Source organism: Mus caroli, unplaced genomic scaffold (genome assembly GCF_978045245.1).
Source record: "Mus caroli unplaced genomic scaffold, Mus_caroli_1 scaffold_9, whole genome shotgun sequence".
NCBI classification, from domain to species: Eukaryota; Metazoa; Chordata; class Mammalia; order Rodentia; family Muridae; genus Mus; species Mus caroli.
Window position 1 is genome coordinate 105,172,912 of NW_028227264.1, and position 25,818 is coordinate 105,198,729.

The 25,818-nt window shown below is 41.7% G+C and overlaps 1 protein-coding gene across 2 annotated transcripts in view; it reads right to left on the reverse strand.

Annotated features, from left to right (window-relative positions):
• The window catches only part of Tmtc2 (transmembrane O-mannosyltransferase targeting cadherins 2), a 388,535-nt gene extending 372,600 nt beyond the window's left edge, over positions 1–15,935 (reverse strand). Inside the window, exon 1 of one of the 2 annotated variants that reach the window (XR_015048464.1) lies at positions 15,169–15,935. Coding sequence is in view for 1 of the 2 variants with exons in the window: in XM_021174328.2 (XP_021029987.1) it covers positions 15,169–15,251 (83 nt within the window). In the remaining variant the exon portion in view is untranslated. The remainder of the gene's footprint in view (positions 1–15,168) is intronic. The other variant, XM_021174328.2, reaches the window with a different exon arrangement.
• Positions 15,936–25,818: the final 9,883 nt, after the last annotated feature.

Consider the following 25,818-nt stretch of genomic DNA (forward strand, 5'->3'; position numbering starts at 1 on the left):
GGAGAGAAGCAATGCCCACAAGCTGTCCTCCGACTTCCACATGCATACCATAGCCCATATGTGCCCATGTAGACACATACATGCACGTCACACAGAGCAGAGAAAGACAAGAGGGGGAGGGGGAGGAGGGGAGGAGGGAGACGAGGAGAAGGAAAGAGGGATAACTTTAACTAAAAAAATAAAATTAAACTAAAGTGCCTTATTTAGCACTTTATTTGTGTACAATAAGGATAACATTTTAATTCCACCTACTAATGTTCCAATGCGATCATCAATAAATAAACACTTCTTAGACAAGTGAGCTCAAAAGCCATTATGCCAAAATGTGGCTTATTTTAAGCTCAGATGGAAGCCAGAGTAAGAAAGCCACACCCAGAATTTGGCAGAGCAGCACCTTGCCATTTTCAACATACCCAGCATTCCGGAACTTGGGAGGGGCATCTTTTCTGTCCACCAGGTAAGTAGGAAGGAGAGAAGAAAGCAAGAAGTATTTATGTTAAAAAAAAAAAAGGGAACTTTTAGTAAAAAAAAAAAAAATGTTAAGTAAACAGGTACACAGGGGTTTTGAGTGGTAGAGAGATCAATTTGGAATCAAATAAATGCAAGTTGTAATTCTCAATGAGGATAGAAACTAGAAGAAAGAAAGAAAGAAAGAAAGAAAGAAAGAAAGAAAGAAAGAAAGAAAGAAAGAAAGAAAGAGAGAGAGAAAGAGTGAGTTTCAAACACAACTTTGAATTCAGTTCTCCTCACTGAAAGCCACAGGGGACAGAAAGCCACCACTGGGACCGTTTCTAATAAAACTGAAACCAAGCCTGTGTTTCAGTAACCGTGGAAGCTAGACATCATGGAGCATAAACACTCTTGTAAGATGCTAAGGGGATCACAATTTCCCATAACTTCTTACAGACCATATTATCCAATTGAAGAGGAAGCCAATTATGTTAGAGGACATCAAAGATGTCTAGTGACCTCACATTGATTTTTAATTAATGTGATTCATTAAGCCACATACTGGTCAAATCTGCAGTTAGGTGCATGCATACTAGTGTCTCTAGTAGTGTAGTTTCTACATTGCTTTTCCCAGTTTAAAAGGCAATGGCAAAATTAAATTTCAAGGTCTTAGACTAATGCCTCACTGGTTAAGGTAAGTGATGGTCTTGATGGTCTCAACAGAGAGCCTGTGTTTGGTTGCTAGAGACCACTTCTGACAGATTTCAGCTGCCTACAACTTTTCCAGGGGTATTCATGGCTCTACTCTCTCCTCCATGGGTGCCTACACTCAAATGCACAGACCTGCACATAATTAATTCAAAATAAAATAAATCTTTTAAAATACATTTTTGTAAAATAAATTGAAAATTATTACTCAGTATGTTTCATTGGACTTTCTCGACTATCATAGGTCAACTGGAAATACGAAGTTAAATCTTCACTAGAAATAAATTTGAGTTCGAGGTTTTCTTACTGTGTAATACAGGCTGGCTTTGAAGTCCCAATCTTCCCTCACCAACTTTCCATGTGTCAGAATTACAGTTGTGCACCACAACTCGCTGCCCACTGACTTTTTTAAAAAGACTCTCTAATAAATCTTCCACAGGTCACTCAGATATTATCGAGTGTTTTAAGCTATTAGCAATGTAATTAATGAAAATTATTGATTGACAGAGATATTTCAAAATTAATCACAGAAACCAGGCTTTGTATAAGCCTCTTTGCATAATAAATCTCACTGAATTCACCCAAGAACTCTGTGTGCTAGCTATTGCTGTTGTGTTACAGAGCTGGGAGTTTGGATACATAATTAAAATTACAGCACTAAGCAATGATACTTCTGGGAATCAGAACTCTGGATTTTCTGACCCAAAAGATCTTAAAGCTTTTACTCTTCTGTCTTGAGCTTTGGGAGCTCTGACAGAGGGATGTACTTCATGGGTACAAACATATCCTTCTTGTCTTGGCTATGACCACCCCGCACATGTGTCCAACATATTCACGTGAAATTCTCAACCGATTGGCAAACACACCAGTGCAGAAAATGTCTCCTTACTTGGTATACAAACCATGCATCGTTCATCCACACCAGCCCATCAGAACTGCTACAAACACACACATACACCAAAAACGAAAAGAATGTCAATCAACAAGGAGCCCATTAGTGCCCAGGGACAGTCATCCTGGCAAGAACTGAAATGGGAAAGGGTCTTTATATCTAAGCCACTATGCTAAGTCACTTTACCCTCCAGAAGCAAGGAGTCCCATAGACCTGGCAGGTGTGTATTCAAAGAAGTCTCTTGCTTCACAGAGACCAAAAACACTACATAAGCCAGAGAAAAGAAAGAGAAGCTGGAAGAACTACTGACATGAGAATCCTGGGGATTCCAGCCACAAGAGTGGACAGATGAGGAATGGGATTCGGGAGCACAGCAGGCATGCCATGAAAGCTTCAACAGCAAGAGGGCAGCTGTGATGGTTTGTATATGCTTGGCCCCAGGACTGACTGAATTAGAAGGTATGGCCCTGATGGAGTACATGTGTCACTGTGAGTGTGGGCTTTAAGACCCTCATCCTAGCTGCCTGGAAGTCAGTATTCTGCCAGCAGCCTACAGATGAAGATATAGAACTCTCAGTTTCTCCTGTACCATGCCTATCTGGATGTTGCCTTGATGATAATAGACTGAACCTCTGAACCTGTAAGGCAGCCCCAATTAAATGTTGTCCTTTATAAGTGTTGCCTTGGTCATGGTGTTTGTTCACAGCAGTAAAACCCTAACTAAGACAGCAGTTATAGGATGCAAGTGAAAACCGTTGAGAACAAGATACATCAATGGCAGTGATCAACTGAATCATCCCATCTGCTGCTTCAACACACACTCCACCTAAATACATAAGGATGCAGTTTCCAAAACCACAGAGAACATTCCTCATTCTACTTCATTCGATCCCTGTTCCATGTGAACTTACTATTTTCACTTCCTGGCCAATTAAAGTACCAAGTTCATGAGAGCGTAAGGGCTCAAGTCCTTAAGTGGTAAAGTGGTATTCTCAGACTCTCTCTTTTTTTCTTGATCCAATATGAGTTCCCAATACCCTATAATACTAAATAATGACATAGAACTAAAAGGAAAATCTTGCTCATTTTAGAATGGCTTCTTTTAAAAGATTATATTTGACCCACTCCAGAAATCCTTTAAGATGCCTGAAAGCTAAAGTGGACTAAATTAAATATAATCGTTTAAAACCAAAGTCCCAATTCATTTTATTTTAATTTGAATGGTGTATAGTACACAAGGACCACACCACTGAGATGTCTGTCTCACCAGATGGAAAATTTCATATTACTGTAAGAACCCTCACCCCACACCCTTGGACTTTTCATAATCTCAGCTGTCTGTATGTCCAGCTGCATTGGTAAAGTCTGCAAAGTGTCTATGCAGCGAAAGCTACATTTCCTTAAAGTGCATTTTGGCTCTCAAGAGCCAAGCCAGTTTGGGCATCAAGACCTCTTCAGGTCATTAGCCCAGTGTTATGGAGGGAAGATCAATGTTAACCTTGGAGTCTCACTTGCTTTACTTGCCTGTAATACGTCTTCATTTCAGAGAGAAGGATACCAAATGTTACGAGTCTCTCACGAGCTTTGCTATATATGACAGCTCAGACTAAAACTCTGGAGCGGTGAAGACTGTTCTCTGGTAAAAAGTTACCTCTGCCCTCTTTCTCTGTCTGGATAGAACAAGCTCACCTCCCCTTGACTTTTAGAAAGCATTCCATAACTGAGAGCATTGGATGCCTTTCAGACACCGCGGTAGCCTGGGCATCAGAAAATGAGCCTCCTGAGAAACTTAGTACCACCCTGATGTCCACACACACACATCTGTCCCAAACGGAGAACAGCTCTCTCCAAATTTCTATAGAACCCTCTATCTGCAACTCTAACAAAATGATGCTCCTAGAAAGAAAATCCCATGATTCTAATATGCCAGATTATTGCCAGCAAAGCTCTTTCTTGCCTCCTAAATGCTTAGAGTCCCTAGACTCACTGAGCAGCATCAGGACCAGATCTACTCCATTAAGGCAATGTCTATCTTTGAAAATTAGATTTTGATATCTGAATCTAGAATTATGTTACAAAGAAGATGTTTTTTGTATGTGGATGGTGACAGATGCTTCAATGGAGATCATCTCCTAAACCTCGCCAGGCTCTGCCTTTTCAAATTTCAAAGAGGAACTCAAACTCATAGGATGAGATTAAAAATGTCTTGATTGAGCGTATAAGCAGAAAGGAAGCAGAACATAATTGAACAAATTGGTTAATCTCTTACAGACACAGGGGAGACCTCTCCTCAACCCGTTTCCCCCCAGGAATTTAGGCAGCTTTGCCAAACATCTTTAAAGACACTGACCTCATCTGCAATCATATCTAAATAATATTTCAAAAAGCCAAAGATTGTGAGACCCAAAGTGTGATCACAAAACCTACAGAACCTGCTGTAGCTGAAACTAAACAAATTCAGAGTCCCATGTCCTCTCCAAGGTGAATTCACACTGTAACAACTCCAGGACTCCCTCCCAAGTACACTGACCTTTAGAAGTGTTGGTCTAGAAAGATATATACATAGATAGAAAGATATGTAGCAACTGCCCCCCCCCCTATGTCTCCACAGGAGAGGCACAGAGAGATCCATCTAATTATAAGAAACTGAAGGCTTTTGCTGTCTAGTTGGGGATAATGGTTCATGCCTGTTATTCACAGCACTAAAGAGGCTGAGACAGGCAGATTTTAGGTTGGACACCTGACTGAATTACATAAAAACAAAAACAAAACAACAACAACAACAAAACCCTGAATCTCAAAAGCAACAACTACAACAAAGGCCTCCAAAAATACAGAGAACCAGCTGCCAAAGAGAGCCAGGTCTACAACTTACTTACCTGCCAAGGGCATTTTCAACATCATACTACAAACACATTTAAAAAGAGCCATGGAAAGTTGGTTCATACAAAGAGTTAGCATTATTTATATAGATGACACATAAGACATTGTAAAACAGTGACATTTCAACTTCAACATCCATAAAGACTTCAACAAAATCCATAAAGACTATAACTTTTAAGAGAAAAAAAGTCTCAAGTAATAGAGTAAATTTTAGCATACAGTGTCAAACCTCAAATTCATGTACTTCCAGTAAACACACACATGCACACACACTGACAAGAATGGGTTAAAATGTACATAAAACCTTATTTCATTAACACAAATTCGGTGACAATTCAGTGCCAGTGTTTTTCTTCCAACACAGCAGCAAGAACACCTTCCAATTTTGAATGCAGTTTACCAAATAAATTGAGGTATACCAGTTTTTCACATCAGCTATAAATAATCGCCTCCCCCTAAAGGGCCTACTTCTGCAAATAAAAATGTCTCTTTTCCCGATTAAACTTCTTCATCATCTGAGAAATTTCCTTCTGCAAATTTGTAGTTGAAAAAAGTTACCATCGGAAGCCTGCTTTGTCAAAATGAGCACTCTTCAGAGGCTTTGGAGCAGTCCTGTAGGTAATTATCAGGCCTAAGGAGGAACAACCAGCCCCAAAAGAAACAGATCTGAAAAGATATTCGGACCCAGGTCTTTTGCCTACAGATAGCTTTTGCAATCAAAAGCAGCAGGTTCAGTATTTATGTGTGGAAGCCTGAAGAGAGGATAGCCAAAAAACAGTTTAAGGAACAAGGAGAAATGTCCCAAAGGAGCCAATACAGGTTCGGGCTGCCACAGTCAACAGTACCTGAAGAAGCTATGCCCTTCTCCTAGAGGGCTCTCTAATGACAGTGACCTCCCCAGGTTGAGAAAACCTACCATGCCTGTGAGAGAAATCCCACAGCTACCACCAAAGGCACCCCCTGCAGAGGGTACAATTTGCAAGGGGTTCACTCCAGCACTCACTGCCATCAGCAAGCCTTTGCTCCTCCAGAGAAACCTAACTAAAGGATGTAACTATTGACTGTGTATTTAACTGGGGAGCCGCCACTGACAGCTAAAAAAGAGGAGTAGGCAGGCTTTCATTATGGAACAAACTGGAAATTAACAGAAGCAGGATTCTGACTGTACTCAAAGTCTCTTTGGGCATCCGTCTCTCTCCAGCACTATGTTTATAATCACAGTAACAATATGCTTTATGGCAAGGTCCTTTACAGAAATATATATCATGATAGATTATTTAAAAAAAAACAACAAACAATCAAGCAGACAAACAAACAAGCAAACAACCCTGGGGTGTGGATTGTATCCACTCAGCTTCTTTATAAAATGCTAAGGAGAAAATGCAAAAGAGAAGACATTTCTCAAGACAGAGCTGTAAGTCTCCCTTGCCTTATCCATCCTTAAAGGAAAAAAATATAAGAAATAAACTTGTGAACTGCGTTTAAAATTAATACCTAAAGAATTTCAAGTATGCAGGGTTCTATGGGCTGCCATTCTTTCCACCGGATTTTTAAACAATGTTGAAATAAGGCTACAGTCCCATCATTTAACACTGTTCAAAATGTCAAGTGTCAGACTGTGCCCCAGTGGCCACTCTTCGGCAAATAACATACCCTTTGAAGTTAAAATACTCATAAACGACACCAAGAGAGAAATCCTACCTTGAGCCGTCAAACTTAGCTACTTCTAAACCTCTAAAGAAATCAACCAGAAATTACCTCTGCAATCATAATTAGGAGAAAAGTACATTTACTGACACAACTTTCAAGTTTTGGAGTTTCAAACCTCCATCATTTCTTTTTCCAAAGACTGTGTGTGTGTGTGTGTGTGTGTGTGTGTGTGTGTGTGTGTGTGTGTGTGCACAACCGCACATCTGAATGCGTAAGAGTGTGACCTATGCATGCCCTAGCACACACTTAGGAGTCACAAGACAATCACTCCCCCTCTCTCGCTGGTCAGTCCTTGTCTTTCCACTTTGTTTGAAACAGATATCTCTGTTGTTCTGTTAAATGTGCTGGCCTTCAAACTCCTGAGGATTTTGCTGTTTCTGCCTCCCATCTTCTCAGGGAGAAGTGGTCCTTCACTGAGGATTCAAGAGGATTTACAGACACTCATGTTATGCTTTTTTTTTTTTTTCTGTAGTTCTAGAAGATGCAAATTTAGGTCCTCAGGCTTGGGTACCAAGTGCTTCTATCCACTGAACCCTCCCTCCCTCCACCCAGCTTCAAGGAAATATTTTTAAGGTTTCCTAACAACATAAAGCAAAATTGAAAACTATGTTGATTTTTTTGCTAGGGTTACATAAGAAGAGAGAATATCCATTGAGACAACACCTCCATCAAATTGGCCTGTAAATAAGTCTGTGGGAGGCATTTTCATGGTTAAAAGTTGATGTGGGAGGGCCCAGCCCATTGTAGGTGCTATCTCACATAGGCTAGTGGTCCTGGATGCTATAAGAGTAGGTTACGCAAGCCATCAAGAGCTTGCTGTATAAGCAGCACTCTTCCAGGTCTTCTATATAAGTTCTGTCTCCAGGTGCCTGCCTTGAATTCCTGTCCTGACTTCCTTCAGTGATGGACTGTGACATGAAAATATAAACCAAATAAACCCTTTCCAAGTTGCTTTTGGTCAGAATGCTTTACCATAGCAAGTGAAAATGAACAAGGACATATACCTACATTGATCCCATTTTTATAAACTCCATGCTTCTAAGAATAATTACAAATGTATTGTGAAAATCTCCTCAGAAAGGGAGATTAGTCATCAAAAGCAGATATTTGACAAAAACAAAAAACAAAACAAAAAAAAAACCCTTTTTTTTTTCTTTAACTGATCACACCACCTAACACAGAGGCACTAGTTCATAGGCAGGACCATGTTTCATTTGACAAACCAGGAGTTCAGTCTTGAGAGCAGTCTATGCCATGCCTCCTACCCTACCTGATACAGATACCGCAAAGTGACCTACTGGTTGAGTTAAGAAAAAAAAGCCGATGGCAGATTATCAGCAAATAGCATCTCCTCTGTCCAGCACAGAGACTCTGTCCTCAAGCAAAGTAGCACCTGTTTGTTCCCTCATCAAAGAAGCAACCATGGATCTGATGAGATGGAACTCCAGGATGAAATGGAAGCGACAGACAAGATTAGGAGTTTCAGCTCTCCTCTCTGTCCCGCGCTAATTCTCTGGACATCTCACCTTTGAGGTAATGATGTCTGTGCATGCAAATAATCTACATTTAGAAAATATCCCTAAATAAAGCAAGTTTCTCTCTAAAAAAAAAAAACCATGACAACAACTTAAATGTTGAATTTGACAGATCCTCTCCGTGTTCCTGTCTTAGTCACACTAAGCCTATATAGCTAGATTCCTTTGCTTCCCATTTGTTTGTAAATCAAAAAAAAATAATAATAATAGGGGTAAACATTAAAAAGTAATCCTAAAATTTCGGGGAGGAAAAAAAAAACAGCTCAAATGAGCATTTAAGTTTTTTATTCTAGAATCTTGGGATGTGTACCACAGAAAGAGGAAGGTGACTAGAAAGGCCAGGAGGAGGAGGAGTGCTCAGGTGGAATGTCACAGTACTCTTTCTTACGTTAATTGCCTGGGAAAGACACCCCAAAATCTCTGAGTCTTTTAGCCCAATGACAAACTGAGGCAACTCTAGTCAGCATGAAGAGTTCAGGTACAGCATCCTGTATGTCGTCACCAATGGAGGGGACACTAAAATGTTTCCCGGGCACAGTAATCTCTACTGCCAGCACACAGGAGCCTGAATTAAAAGGATCACACGTTTGAGGCCACCCTAGGCTACAAAGCCAGACACTGTCTCTTAACTAATTACCAGTGAACGAATCCTAGTAACATTTTTCATATATGAATATGGCATCGAATGTTTCCCAAGAAGTAAATCTGAGTTAAATTCTATCTGCGGTAGGGTAACCTAGCAATATTTTCGTAGCAGACTTCACAGATTCCAAATACTTTACCTGCTCAAGTGGCGGCATGCTTGCCAAAGGGAGCAGCTGTTGTAGTTGCTTTGTATCTGTACCTCAAATAAAAGCAGCTGCTGTCTAGACGTACTCACAACTAGTGACTCACTGAGTGTCACAGCCTAGGCCTAAAAGCACATGCAAGTCAAATCTTAAAAGGAGCCATCTGCCATTAAACCTAATACTGACCCCCCAGATATCATGTCTTTATCGGATAATCAATCTCGATGGTGTCATCCCTTATTTATTTATTTATTTATTTATTTATTTATTTATTTATTTATTATTGTTATAGCTAAACTCCTAAATAGTTACAACTATCCACACAAGGGAAGTTTTTACATTCATTTACTCACACATTGTTTTCTTCAAACCTTCAACACGTGTCGCATTTTGAGAATCCGTTAAAGTAAACATGTTACATTACTTTCTGAAGTGACATACCTCCCCCCACCAAAAAAAATCCAAGAAAGCTTTAAGCATTAATGATAATTCATATGATAACAATGAAGTTATAGCGACATCGGTAGGTCACACAGGGATTTTTCAGAATGCCTTATGGGTAAACTCTGTCCTCTCCTAATATTATGAAGGTGTCTGATTTGGAGGTAACGCCCTCTCGGCCTGTGGTATAAATAGCTGGACCTTGAACAAGTGCTTTCAGTGCACCGAGCAACAACACAGACATTAGGAAAATAAGTGTGCTTCTACCGAATGCTTGAATCCAAAGGGTATGTTTGTTTTGAGATTACAGCAGCAGAGAATTTGGTGTCCCCTCAGAGGCACATTACCTTTGAAAACCTAAGTACAGGTAAGACAACAGCTCTTGGAATGACAATGTAAACTAATAACTGTGTCTGTGACAGCGTATGTATGTGTGTGTGTCCGAAAGAATAAAAACTAAGAGACAGATGGTTGGCAGGCAGTTTCCCCTTCGGCTTTTCTGTATGTCCTCCAGGTCCTGGTATTGGGGTCATCTGTGATGATTAAACGCCATGTGACAGGCTCAATGGAGGTGAAGGAAAGCAATCTACCCTGGCTTTACCTAGTTGTAATTTTAATTTGCCAGAAAGAAATGCACTTGTTCAAAAGAACAAAATGAGCCATTTCCAAATGAATTTGACAGATCAACCAAAGCTTAGCAAGAAAAATAAAATGTTATGTAAAACAGTTCATAAATTGTAAATTGCTTCCAATTGCATTTTATCAGTTATTATAATATGGGGAACAGAAATAAGAAGCAAAGCACTACTCTTGTGTTTGATTTCTGATGATAAGGACATGAGATTTACACACAATCTATAATTTATAAAAAAAGCAGAAATTTCCCTTATTTATTGTTTTTTGTCATATGCATGTACTCATTTATTTTATGTTAATATGCAGAATGATGTTTAACATACAAACCAGATTTCTTGATAGTACATTCAACACGTGGCACATTACGCTCTGTTTTGACATAGACTCTCACTGTGTATCCCTGGCTAATCTGGAACACTAGCCTAGCCTGAAACTCACAGAAACCTTCCTGCCTCTGCCTCTTACTTTCTGGAAATAATGGCATGAGCCACCACATAATTTCAGAGGTAAAATACACTGGAACTTAAAACATAATGTGTTTGGATTGATGCAGAGAAAATCTATTGGAATCACTCTTTAGTGAAGCTAATGGTGAGATCAATCATGTCCCAGAGAATTTTTTTTTGTCATATCATATCAAAGACCACACTAACACCATCCTTAAAACTCAAACAGAAAGAATACCTGAATACTAGCAGATGTAAAGACAGGCTTCTGAAAAATCATTAATCCACCCTCTCCTAGCATGGCAAAGATGCCTATTGACAGATAACATACTCTTAGCCTATGATAAACAGCTGTCCCGTGGCCACAGACATACATCTTGAACCCAGGCTTTCAGTGGATTGAATAGCAACAGAGTCTCTTCCTTCATTTCAACACTGTCAATCAAAACCATCATGAACAAAACCCTCACTGCTGTGTTGTATTTATAGTCTTATGAAAAACTGAACAAGGAATGTGTTAGAGTTCTGCTTAGATCATAGCCAGATGTAGTGATGCAAGCATGTGATCCCAGCACTCAGGAGGGTGAGGCAGGAAGATCAAGAGTGCAGGACCAGTCCAGGCTACAACAAACTGAGACTCCCCCTGAGGTATCTGAAGAGGGTAGGCGCAGAAGAAGGAAAAGAAAGGGATTTCTTTTCAAAGGCCTCAATAAAATAACTAAGATAAATAATGTTGAGGACCATTCTGGGTTTATGAATAGAAAGTTGTAGGGCTGCAGCCACGGCTCGTCGGATAAAGCACTTGCCACACAAACCAGAGTTCTTATCTCCAGAGCACATGGGCAAGCCAAACAGGTATGGCCATGTTTGTAATACGGCTGGAGAAGTAAAGCCAGAGCAAACTAGCTAGTTGGCCTGGTGGGGTTCAGTTATCTCCAGGTTCAATGAGAGACCGACTCAAAAGATAGTGTAGAGAAAGAACAGAAAAGATACCTATGTCACTTCAGGTCTTCACATGTAAGTTCTGTGCTCACGAGAGCACACACACACATACACAGAGAGAGACAGACAGACAGACAGACAGGCAGACAAGAGACAAAGACAGTGTGACACACAAAGAGAGATGCAAAACAAGCATCAGGGACATAAATCTGCAAACTAGTGGCACATGCACGTTGCAATTTCAAAATCCCAAGTTGTCATGTTTTATTCTTCCACAGCCATGAATTATTCTACTCAAGAGAAAATTAAAAACTCTGCACATTGTTCTTGCTCCATATCTGTATCACATAAATGGGTGCATCACCCACGAAGTGATACGTGGGCAATCCAATCAGACTCCGAGGCATTTACAGTTTATCTTGGCACGGAGCTGACGTCCCCCAATATGACCTCTGAGAAACTTGTGGCCACATTTTAAAGGGGACAGTGTGTGCTGATGCAAGGTCAGCCTCAACAAGTGCCTAAGAGAGAAAAGAGATAGGGGTCACAAAAGGTATCTGTCTGTATTTCGCACACTCGTAAACATCAAGTTTCTCCAGAGAATGAAAAGGATCACTTAAGGCGTCACATGGAGCGGAACTTAAGATGTGTCAAGCATTTCACATTGGTACCACAACTTGAGATTAAGCAGTCATGACCTTATACTAAAGCCGAGAGGAGAGAGAACAAGGCTGAAAGCATGTCTGTTTTCTCATCAGATACTGTGAATTCTGCCCTGGCATCACTCATTTCCACACACTGTACACATATTCTTAGGTTTACCACCAAAACACTTGAAAGACATTAAGTGTCTACAATGCGGAACTGATTTTTGCTTCAAAAAGCTTTATGTTACCATCTAACTTCCAACAAGCTATATAAAACATAAAAATGATGGTCAGTATACCAGTTGATAAACTAAACTGATCATGGTGTTTAAAAGAAATGGCAACTTTGAGAAGTACATAAGCAATAACGCTCACACTGCAACAATAATAACACCCTGCTAAAGTAATGGCCAGATTCTTCAGGCTACAATGCAAGGTTCTAATTTAGCTAAGCAAGTCATGCATACGAGCCATTCGCCCCCTTATGTGTGGTTCTTGCTACTTCCGGTGGCTTCCGTTCCAGAAGTGTACTCCACTGAAGTTCCTGGGGGTCATCACAATGCACAGATATAATTTAAGCAATGCTTTCCATGTGAATTTCTGCAATCTGAAGTGTAGTACTGGAAACCAGCCTATCACACTGTAGTTTCCACTTGGCTCCCCCTCTTCGCTTCCCTCTTCACACACCAGCGAGCTACAGAACTTACGGGGAAACTGCATTTGCAAAGCCACACTTGACAGTGCACCTTGGCAATGAATCACATTCGCATGCTGAACACACAACAAATAAATTCAGTGTGGCATAAATATGCACCTTATGGTTCCTCGAGAACACAGGAATAAAGTGTGCTACCCTTAAGATTTCACATTTTTAAGACCTTGCGGTTGCATACGTAGTTTTGCCAGAAAATATTTTTTTTTCAGAAAATAATTTTTAATGCATAGTGAAGCATAATTCATACTTTAGGCCCTCAGTGTTCTATAGATACATGTCTAAATATCATATTGGACCTGCTATCAATGATATGAGAAAATTATCACAGGAAATTCACCTATACAGAGAGAAAATAGAAGACAAGGATTGGTAACACTCACTGTGACCTGTAACAGGGGGAGGGACCTATAACAAATTCCAGTCATCAAGGGCAACTCATGTATCATCCCCGGCACAGCTATCTCCCAGACTCACTGTCAAAACAGGTCAGGGTGAGCTGGAGACCTACAGAAAGCTGCACCTGCATACTGACTTAAGTTTTAGTCTCCATTTTTAAAGGAAGTGGTGCCTTTTCCTCTTTTAAGAACTGGGCAGCAGTTAAGAGTAGTCCAGAGGAATGCTTGCTTTATCATAATGTTCAACAATGTGACAGCATTTCCAAGTTTACTTTCTTCCTAAGCTCTGTATTCTTGGTTTCAATACTCCCTCTTCCAGATCACCCCCAGAAGAGTCAGCCACTGCCCTGACTCATCCCTGAACTCATTTTAGCGAAACCTGAACAAAGCATTCCCCATGGGGACTCTTAAAATAGCAGGTGCAACATCACAGAAATCTGGAGAGAGAAAGGCCAGCAGCCCAGCCCGCCTCACTCTTGGACCATTTCTGAGAGCAGCTGAAGTCAGTACACTCTTTGAAAGTTGAGGAAAAGTTTGTCTGCTGGAGACTATCAGCCAGTCTCTGCTGGGCACAATGCAGAAGCACATCAGGGGTGGATGCGGTAGTTCTGCAAGTATCATCAGGGAATTTCATAGCAGACATGAGGGTGGGGACCAAGATCCCCTGATTTAAGACATCCAATCACTCTTAGCAGGAGAGTGGACCGAACAGAGTATATAGACTATGGCTGGTTAGCAAAGCGTATATACCCTTCCTTCTCGGACTGTTGTCAACCACTTTGCTGAGTTCACGAGCTGCCTCGCCCTAACCCTGGGGATCCATTCACTCCCCTACGCCCAGAGAGGCTGCTGAAAGGCTGTCAGAGTAAATCTGTGTTCACTTTTTGGATGGTTTAATTTCAATGGAGCATGAAACACCCCAGGATGGTTAATAAGTTTAGCCAGGCATGCCGTTCTCCCTAATATATTTTAATTATGCATCTGTTTTAATTGTAATCAGATTAAGTCACCGGAAAGGCACAAATTGGAGTTTTCCCTAATGGCTATTGGAGCTTTTCATCAGTTTCTAAACACTAACAATATTTTTAAAAAAATAGGTAGAGACATCAGCACAAGGCTGATATTTTTCCAAGCATCAATGCAGTTTCTTTGACAACACAATCCGGGTCTCATTAGCCACCCAAACTAACCCAAATACAAAAGACAACTTCTGTCTCCAGGGCGTCTTCTTCTGCAATTAGCACCAGCGAATCACTAATGTCTAATGCAAAACTCCCAAACAGAACTGAAAGCCCACGTTTTTATAAAGGAATTCCCCAGGATGCGTGAGCAAGGTTGGGGGAGCGAGAGATACAACCAGCAGCGAGATACAGCTCAAAGTTTACTATCATACACGGCAAAGAGAAAGTTGACTCAGAGTACGCGCGCTCTTTCCTCTATTTGGCAACTGTCATATGTGCGTTTAACTTCGAGAAATCAGTGTCCTATCAATAAAAGGAAACCACACGGGGAGGATCTTCTAGGGGTGCACAGGTGCTTCCTTCCAGCCCACACGTAAAATCGCTTAATATGCTTTTTTTTTTTCGCACCAAGGTATATCTAGGATTGTTATTGGAATTTTTACCTTGGCTGGTTGTTTGTTTAACGTGGGTTCATTAAACAGTTTTCCAAATTGCCTGGATTTCCGCTAAGAAACTTAAGCGCCTGCCAACCACCAAGAAGCAAGCAAGAACCTGCTGCAAAGTAGGAGCGGAAACTCGTTCGGCCCGCCCAGCGCGCCTGCGTCCGTCCCGGCTGTTTGCTTTAGATGATACGGTTTCCGTGTCGCCTAAACCTTCAGGTGCAGATACCTGTCCCCCCCCCCAACCCCGCCCCCAAGACGCGCTTCAGCCTGACAGCAAGCAGTACCAGAGCCACCGAGGAGCCCCTACCCCACCCCCGTCGCACCGCAGCCATTGCCCCTTTCTCTCACCCACTTACCTGTCATCATAGCAGAAATCGGCACTCAGGGTGTTGAGATACAAGGCGAGCCCCAGAGCGCTGCTCACCAACTCTGCAATCATCTCTCCACCGCCTTCCCTCCGGCTTGGCTCCCAGCGCGAGCGCAGCAGCGGCAACAAAAAACAGAAGCATCAATCCCCACCTTCCGCCGCCTTCTCCTCCTTGGCTGCACTTTTCCCCGGCTTCCCCGCCCGCCTCCTCGTCCTCCCTCCTCTCCTTCTTCCGATCCCGGGCTCCTCCTCGGGGCGCCCGGCTCCGCTGTTCCTGCGTGCTCCCGGGGTTGCAGGCTCACACCGCTCTCCCCATACCCGACAACCGCGAAAGGCAAGCGGCGATCGGCTTCACGCCCCCCGGCGGAGAATCGGGGCTAGTCCTTTTCCCGCGGCTCGCGGTCCCCACCCTAACCCATGGCACTTTGGGACACCCTAAGATAAAGGACTGCGGAGATAGAAGAGTGCGAGACAGGGGACCAAAGGGCTGGACAGAGCGAGGATCTGGGACCAGCGGGAGGAAAGGAGAGACAGAGAGAGACCGAGAGAGAAAGGGGCGGGTGGGAGGGACGAGGCGAACCGCCTCCCCTCGCCGCCTCCCGGGCGCACGACTCCGGGGCCGTTCGCAGCAACTCGGCCGCCACCGCGGCTGCGGCACATTCACTCTTTATTGGTTCCCTCCCGGAGCCCTCTCCAGTGAAGTGAGAAGCGGCGACTGGGGACTCCAAAAGCTCCCGCGTGGGGTTCTCGCCGCGGCCCCACGCGCCTGCGTGGCCAGCCCACCACCCTAGGCTAGCCCGGCCCCTTTCTCCACCCAGATCCTCCCCGCAGACTCCTCCCTGTCTACCCCCACTGGCTGGAGGCTCCGCCCACTCTTCTAGCGGCTCCAGCCTCGTCCTCTGGCCCCACTCTCTTCTTCGTCTTCCTTCACCTTCTTTTTGACTCTGGAAAGCCTCCCCTAAACCCCAGGACAAAGATGGCTTTTGGAAGATTGCCCAAAACGATAGCTAGAGTGCGCCCTGGGCTCTCGGAGATGGAGGAGAAAGGCGACAGGAGGAGTCAATGGTTTGCCCAGTGGTGCTGGGAGGCGCTTTGCACGCTCTAGATCGCAAGCCAAGCGTCTGGTGCCAAGTGCTGTCAGGCAAAAGACTGGTCAGCTGGAGAGACTTCTCGGGACGCGGAGAGGTAGAACAGGTTTACAGAGCGCTGGCAGCCTCGGTTGACACTAAGGATCTATTGCCCCGCGCGCGCTCGATACGTGAGCTGAATTGGGATGGAAGGGCCTGTTGAAGAGCCAGGGAAGCAGCGTTTAGGAGAGAGTTCTCCGAGGCCACGCCGTGACGGTCGACATTAATATTAGTGGAAAGACGCGTGCCCCGCAGTAAGATCATGAAAAGGGATCCAGGAAATGAAAGAGGAGAGGCAAGAAGGTAAGAAACACACACGCGCTCCTCAGAAATTGCGCGGGGATGGGTGTCTTTAGTGGTTCAGGGCTGTCAAGCTGACTCTGAGACTATAGAAGAGACCACGCTAATGAAACCCTCTACAACGGCATCCTTAAACCCAGCAGAGCGGAAAGCTAATGCCCTTTCCTTTCCGCCCGGATGCAAGACTGGATGGAAGGCATCCAACATGATGAAATACGGTGCAGAAGAATGGTCTGGGCAGAAGGAGCGCTGGGTACTAAAGTTGCATGACCAAAGAGATCCGAGAGCTGTCTGCCACACCCCCTTCCTGCCTGGTTCCCTTTCTGACTGGCCTGGTCGCTCCCTTGGACTATTGATGAACACGACTGCAGCGCCCCCTGCTGCGGGGAAGCTACAGGGCACAGAAAACACGTCCTTGCAGGGCTGACTTCAAACTTCCCCTTTTGCACCTAACCAGCAAGCTCTTCAAAGATAATAAGGAAAGTGGACTCCCCGGATATGTGGCAGCGATCTGAAAAGTTTGAACGCCTGCAGAATAAGGATGTCTGACTTCACAAAGAAACCGTTTGGAAACTGACAAATGTGTGTTCAACCTCCAACAGGCAAATTGTGATTTGATCAAAATATTATGAGCACGTAGGAAGTTCTCAAATAATATATTAAAGATGGTGATTCCTGTTCTTCAGTGCTCCCCGGTATAACGTATTTTTAAAAGTGTTTTTAAAAATCATATCAGTTGCTCCATTTGGCTCCTCTCTGACCTTCTCCTGAGCTTATGTATTGATATTGGATCCTGGGGCACTGGGGGAAGAATAAATACTTAAGTCAGATACCTAGGTTTGAGTATCAATTCAGCTATTCATTATTTGAGTAAGTTGGGGCCAATAACCTCCTTTACCCCTCATTTATAAATACTACTTTGGTTAGGTGAGTTTCCATGTAAATAAAGCTTCCAGAGAGGGACTGGTAAGTGCAATAAGTTAGCTGTTATGATTTCCAACGTCATCTTTTAACTAATACTTAGACACCCCTCTCTAAAATACATACCATTACACCCACACTGTTCCACTCTTAGTCCGAGCTATCACCAAACTACACCCATCACATCCACAGAGCGTTAGTATCTCCGGCACAAACTAATCAGATGGCCTCGTAAATGGTCTCGCTTCTACACCTACCGCCCCTGCTCCAAGCATTTACCTGAGGCTCCAGACAAGCAGCTTTAAGTTCAATCATCCCACTTAAGCATGTGCAGTGCACACAGAATAAAACTCTCTTATTCTGGCTCATATGGTCCTCCCCCTCTTCCCAACGTGTTCATCTGTGTATGCCTTCTCTGGAGCCTTCTTTTGTCTCGTTCCTGGAACTGTTTTCTCCCCAGACAATCTTTGGCTACTTTCCACTATCTTTCAAATGGTATTTCTTCAAAAATTCTTTCTTGTATTTTATAAAGTACACACACACACACACACACACCTCTTTCCCATCATCCTTTATCACTTTCTTCTAAGTATCTTTGTCGGCTTGTTTGTTTGTTTGTGGAGTTTTGATTTTTTTTTGAGACAAGGTTTCTCTGTGTAGCTCTGACTGTCATGGAATTCACTCTGTAGATTAAGCTGAGCTCAAACTCAGAGATCCACCTGACTCTCCCTCTAGAGTGCTGCTATTAAAGGCCTGTACCACCACCACTGCCTGGTGATAGGCACACATCAGTTTATTAACTAATCCCTTGAATTTCCATTCAAGCTTCATAAAGCTTGTCACCTTATCCACATAGTGCCCAGAGCCTATAGCATCTGAACATTGTAAAAGAAACTTCTAAAAAAGGTTAAACAAGTAAACAATAAGAGTATTTAAGTGTGATTATAGAAGAGCTGAAAATCCACAAATATTCATCAGGAAGAAGGAACTAAATTGTTGTCTATGTTAAAGATGCCAAAGCCGGAGGGAAGAAGGGTGACTTTTCTTGAGTGCATCACTTCCTCGGGAAGATCCATGGTAGGAAGTCGCACAAGGACAGCTTCTTTCCTAAGACTTATGGGCATAAAACTACTAGAAAGCTTTGGGTTCAGAGAGCTAAAATCTTGTGAGCATTTCTCCATTCCAAAGGTCTGATAGTTTTAAAAACATTAAGTGTGGCTTCTTCTACAACCATCCAGCCCCTCTGAATTGAAAGCCTCAGAAACTGAGACATGCCATAAAATGGTACATCTTGAGATTCTTAATAGACAGCAGACTGGACATCCTGCTGTGCTTGAAAAAAAATCCAGTTTTTTGTAACAAAAAATGCTATTATACTTTAACGTGGGTCTGTGTATCCTTCCTGTGAATTAAGCCATGGGCTCTTGTGAATTGCTCTTGAAGGTCTGAGAAACAACCACTGCTTGCATTTTCTACCTTTCTCAAACAACTCCAGAGGGAAAATTCAATTAAATATGCCATCACTACCCCTGGGGGTCATTTATGATCACAGAGCTCCTTTTAGCTTATTTAGGTGCATTTGTCCGGTGTGGGGGAGGCTGCTGCTGCCTCAGTTCTGAATTTATACATCGTTTATTTAAAACTACTGCAGCTGTCCACAGTTGAAGGAAATTGGGCTGGTTGTCTTAAGCTTTCTACCTTCGACACAAGTTTACCACCCCCCCAACCAAAGTGCTAAGCCCTTATTTTCCTGAGTAGGTCTTACACATCTGCTACCTTACCACTTCCTCAATGAATTCCATTTTATAGTCAACCAGACCTAGCCTACATTTGTTCTGCATTCCCGGGGCCTTTGTTGTATAATTCATACCTTTGTGGTGCCAGTTCCTCGGGGGTAAAGATTTCCTTCTTTTCCTAAGACATTTTTAGTTTATTGTGCAATCCCATCTTCCCTTTGGGTGTTGCATAAATATTAACTAAAAGTCTACATCTGGTGTTCGTCGTCATTTCTATTTGTCCTAATATAACTTCGCTTTGAACAATTCATTCGGAAAGTGTGCCAAGGGTGAAATGTGGCACATTAATTCCCTTTGCACTACACAGAGTGCTCTGTAAAATGCCCACGGATTTGGTTATTTATGAACAGAAGATTTGCACCTCTTCCTTGCAGTCTCAATTCTAAAGTTGCAGCAGGCTAAAGTAATCACCAAACCCCATCTGTTTTCTGCAAGGGTGTCCAGGAATCTCCTGTTCAAAGCTTAACAGATTGACCAGGTAGCAGAAAAAAACTAGCCCAGCAGGTGAAACTGCCTGTTCAGGGAGGTCAGAACAGAGAGCTCTCTGCTGTGGGGACTCGTAAGCTCTGGGTTGTGCTCAGGAAATAACACTGCGGGAGAAAAACAGCAGACCATGGATGAAATGTGGGTCATGGAATAGTGGGAGGCTCGTGGGCTGAGTTGTTAACTAATGACAGTAAAAGCATTGGCTGCACATTGCTACTGTGAGATGTTTCCGAGCGTATTCTAAAGCATCGTCCCACAGACGTGACAGCATGTCACCTTGCTTTATCCCCACACTTGTGATCTATTAGGAATAAAATTAGGGGATTGCAACCACAGAAACAGATCCTGTCTCCCCTGTCACAAAACCAAGCCTGTTAAGAACCAGCTGCTACCACAATAATGATCACTTTAGGAATGTCGCTTTCCTCCCAACCTCCAGTTCAGAGAAAGAGGACGTAGAGAAAAAGAGGAGAGTATGAATTACACGTTAATAACCAGATCAGAAAAATTACAGAGATGTTGGAGCTACTGATAGAATTCAGAAGCTTGTCAAGAAAAGCAAGGCCAGACAACCTTCTTCCTAAAAACTCTCCAAATGCATTCACGTGTACTGCTATAAACAGTGATAAATAATACAATAAACAGCTTGATATTGCTTGGAGTTTTGGCTAATAGTTTCAGTCTTGGCCTCTGTAAAATAAAAAAAAGATAAAGACTACAAGGAAAATTCACTTGAATGAGAATTTCTTTTAGTTTAAAGCTTGCCATGAGTCTTGCCTTTTGAAGACAACTTTGTAGAAAGAAGTATTTACATTTGTACTGTTCAGTATAATAGACAACAACCACTTGCAGCCATTGAGCAGTTAAGATGTGGGTAGCACAAACTATGGAATTAAACTTTTAGTTTAGGTTACTTTATAAATTATGTGGTCTTACACAGTTACATGGTTACGCAGTCCTCTGCGTAGAGTTTTCTCGTAGTTCTTAGTCATGTGTAACTAATGACTATGCTTTCAGACAGAGAAGCCTAGCCTGGGAGGGCCTCCAGGTTGTAGAATTCTCTCCTACGTGCCTTATCAGGACTCACATGAAAGCCAGTTGCCAGCATTCTCCCTCTGGTCAAAGCTTTGTCATGAGTCATTTCCTCTGATCTTCAGAGCTTCAGCCCAACTTGCCTTTATTTATAAATCAACATCCACCTTCTGAGTATTTTTAGTTATTAGATATTATCCTGAGCACCTTCTTTCTGTTTATTATCTCACTAATCTGAGAGAGCTAAATAAAGAAGTAGAGGCACACATGGATTTAGTCAACAGCCCATGGTCTTGCAGCCTCTAAGTAGTGACACTAATATTTTTAAGTCACAAAGTCCCTGTATTGGTCATTCCTCAATAGAGTCTTGATACTCACTCTCCCATTCAGGAGTCACACCTTTCTTAGCATCAAGGGAAGGAACTGCAGATAGCCATGATGCTCTAAGTATATTTAATATTATACCTCTCCTACATTTCCACAGTTCTTTTTGGATAAATTATTGTGAATATCTTTATTTTTGTGAATGTCTTTTTTAAAGTCACTTTTGTCTCACTCTTCCCCAATCTAATACAGAAACTTTTAAAAGACTCTACATAATCCCAGAATCCATGCTATCTCTAAAAGGATTATATGTTATCCTATGTATAAAAAATTATAGATTTGTACCTAAGATATATTTAACTAATCTATTATGGAGTGACTGCAAATTGATAAATTATTATTTGTATTATTAGAAAAACTAAAATCATATTTTCAACCATTAAGCCCATTATAAGAAAAAAATCAATATATTTAAAACTTTTATAATAGATTCACTGAGTTCTTTATTTAAACATTAAGTGCTTTCTAACTTGTAAAGCTGTTCCTTAATTTAGTAATTAAGTGAGTTACTTGTTTATAGACTTATAGAAACTTATATCATCTTGTTTTTCTGAATGCTTTCATTTTTTTTTGCCCTCTTTAATCTATTCTTTATTTTCAGCAGATTTTACAACTTCAAAAGTATTTAAAACTTAGCCTGCAAAATAAAAACATCTTCATAAAAGTTATGAAGACCTGTTCTAAAGCTAAAGAACAAGCTAAAGAACTGATTGTGTACCACGAAAGTTGTGAAGCTGAGATCTTAATTTTCTTGGCACCGGGTTGCAGACCTTGGGTTGAAGAGAGAAAGCGGTGAATACCACACTGAGGTTGTCATTACGAAGCTGAGCACCACTGAAGAGCCTGGGATCAGGAGCTCTCTTCCTTCTATGGCCTGTGTTAATCTCTGCCAGGGCTGGCCAGAATGTTTACACTCAGTGTCAGTGACTTCTCTGTACACAGGCAGCTGCCAATCATTTTGTCACTACAGATGAATTCACATGCAGTGGTTTGCATGAGAATAACCCCTACAGGCACATAGTTTTGAATTCTTTCCTCCCCACCTCGATAATGGATTAGGATGTATGCCTTCTGGGAGGAAATGAATCACATGGGCAGGCTTGGAGACTTCAAACACTTCCTCATTCCCAGTGTGCTCCTCTGCCTCCTGCAGGTGAATCAAGCTCTCAGCTGTTCTTGTTGCCGTGCCTTTGTTCTGCCATCAAGGACTCTGACCCTCTGAAACCATAAGCTCAATTAATTTCATTAGCAAGTTGGCTGGGTCATGGTGTTTTGTCACAGCAATATAAAGGTCACCAATACATGGGCATTTTATAGAATTTTATACAAATGGAAATAAGACAAATTACATTTTTTCTCTTGTTTGACTTAGTTTACATAATTATTTTGAGATCCAAGAATATAAACCATGGTAGTAAATTCATTCACGCAATATGAGGACTCTCTGATCAAGCCTGCTGAATTACTACTAATGAATATTTTATCTCCCCATCTAGTGTGGAGTGATGCTAGATACTAGAGGCAAGAAGTGATTTTGCCATTAGCCACAGACAGATATCCTGGGCCATCATATAGATTTTTTGCATATTGAGTTAAGATTTATTTGTTTGTTTGTTCATTTATTATTTAGATAAGGTCTCATTGTGTCCTAACTTGTGATCCACTGAATTCCATATCTTTTTGTTTTTGACAACTATCCTAATATGTAGCTGAAACACGGTTTCTTTAGACAACGGTTGAACATTATAATTTCCAGCGTTTGGCTCCTATGAACAACAATGCTATGAACATTCACAGAAATCTTTGCACAGACATATGCTTTCTTATCTTTTGAGTAAATATGTAGGAGTGTGATGTCTGGGACATTTGGTCAGTAGCACTTAATGTTTTCAGAGACTCTAAACTGTTTTCCTATGTAGAACATTTTACATTCTCACAAGTATCTGTAATTTAATTTTGGACTTTCCAGTAAGTGTGTAGTGGCATTGCCTTATAGTTTCAACTCTCATCTCAATAATACTTAGGATGTTCAGTATCTTGTGTCAATATTCAGTCCAAACGTGTTCTTGACAACATGTCTATTCAAATCATTAGCCTATATTTCTCTTGTTGTTTTGTTTTGTTTTCGTAGCCTGTTTACAATAGCCCAGATATATTAGCTCACTGATCCTAAGTCAGAAAGACACTATGGTTCATTGGGATTTTTACCTCCAGGTTGTTGAGGGCCATGGTCATGCACAAGAAATGGTTTTAAAACTCATGGAATGTAGTCTACTGGTTACCACAGCCATGCTGGATTTTCCTCAGTAGGGAAGGACCCCGAGGATCACGTGTCCTGAGTACTTCATGCTGTAATGGAGTTCTGCTCTGCTTGCTGCCCTCATATCTCTCTTAATCTAAGAAAACTCTAAAGAGGCTTCCAGACTCTCACTGGGCAGTATCTCTGGCACTCACAACAACAATGCTTGATTCCTTTCAGGCATTGCTGCTGGAAGAGATTACTGATTCAACACCACCCTAGGAAAGAATCTAGAGACATAGATTGTAAGTTATGACAACCACCCTTGGAAAGCATTTGGAAAAATAAAATTGTTAGTAAAGCTAGGTTAAGATGCTTTTGCTACAGGCTCCAGTGTAGAAAATCTTAGGGAACAATTTGAAGTTCAGAAAGGCACACTTTTATTTGTTAAGCTAGAGACCTTTTATGGTAAGGGAACAAGAACAACCGCAGCACTGACTGATGATTCACACTGAGGCTGGACTGATGCTTTCCTTCTTTCTTTCTTTCTTTCTTTCTTTCTTTCTTTCTTTCTTTCTTTCTTTCTTTCTTTCTTTCTTCCTTCCTTCCTTCCTTCCTTTCCTTCTTTCTTTCTTTCCTTCCTTCCTTCTTTCTTTCTTTCTTTCTTTCTTTCTTTCTTTCTTTCTTACCAATTATTTATTTATTTATTTATTACTTATTCACTTTATATCCCTCTCACTTCCCCCTTTCTGGTCACCCTCTCCCACAATCCTTCCTCCATTCTCCATCTCCTTCTCTTCTAGGCAGGTGAGAGTCCCCTTGGGTATCCCACCACCCTGATACTTCAAGTCTCTGCCAGGCTAGGTGCTTCCTTTCCCACCGAGGCCAGACAAAGTAACCCAGCTAGAAGACCATATCTCACATACAGGCAGCAGCTTTTGGGATAGTTTCCATTCCTATTGTTCAGGACCCACATGAAGACCAGGCTGTCCAAGCTGTGAACTGGAAGAACTAGGTCCAGCCAGTGTATGTTCTTTGGTTGGAAGTTGAGGCTCTTAGAGCCTCAAGGGTCCAGGTTAGTTGACTTTGTTGGTCTTCTTGTGGAGTTCGATCCCCATCAGGACCCACAGTCCTTCCGCCTATTCTCCCATGAGTCCCTAAGCTCCATTCACAGTTTGGCTTTGTGTGTCTATATCTGTCTGAATCAGCTACTGGGTGGAGCCTCTCAGAGGACAGCCATGCTAGACTCCTGTCTGCAAGTATAACAGAGTATCATTAATAGTGTTAGGGATTGGTGCTTGCCCATGGAATGAATCTCAAATTGGGTCAGTTATTGGTAGGCTATTCCAAAAATACATGTTTTTGCTTTCACCTTTTCTGACATGATTTAATAAGAATTGCTGGTGAGGAGATACGCATTCTGAGGATTTAAAGTAGGTCTGAATGATTTCTATATAAAAATTGAGATTTCTGTTTCTTTTAAGATTCTTATAAGAAAATATTTGGTCTTTTCTTTGTAACCACAAATCACTGCCTGCCAGTAAGAGAAACTGGCTGAGAAAACTGTCTTGCTTACTTACACTGTGTTAATCTATAGCAAGTTGCTTAGTTATGAATGTATGTAGGTTCTTAGGAATAATTTCTTTTAACCTGTGCTACCTAACGTTATTTCTTGTAAAGGTATTGGGGAACACACTGTTTCTTCATAGTCATTTCCTGGAAGAAAACTAGATCATAATTACACTGTAATTTTATACTGCTTGAAAGATTTTGCTGGGATATGTATGCCATATGATAAGGAATAAAGTTGGAACATTGTTCCTTCCATCCATCAACTATGTGTACGTATGTATATGTGTATATATGTATTCATGGAAAGTATGTATAGGAGTGTGCTGGAACTTTATTCCACCAGATCTCTATGTATGTCTATATGTAAAGCTTGTCAGGGCTTGTGTTGGAGCTTGCTCCATTCACCAACTGCGTATATATATGTACATGTGTGTATGTGCGAAATGCTTGGAGCCTGCTTGCTGGAGCTTTGTTCCAGACATTCAATGTGTGACTATGTCTATATCTGTGTATGTGTGTCTGTCTGTACATATATTTTATGCATGTATGCATATATGTATGTTTGTGTGTATACATGTATGTATGAAGTTGCTATAGTCTACCTTTTGCCTCCTCCACTCAGTGTGTATGTATATGTATAAATTTTCTCTTTCCTTTTCTTTCTCAGGACTCCCAAGGAGTTAGAAGTTCACAGTTTTTCACTGGCCACAGCGAGTGCCAGCCCAGGTAAATTCAGCTTTGTTGAGAAAAGTCTGCTGAGTAATTTCTCTAATCACTGGCTA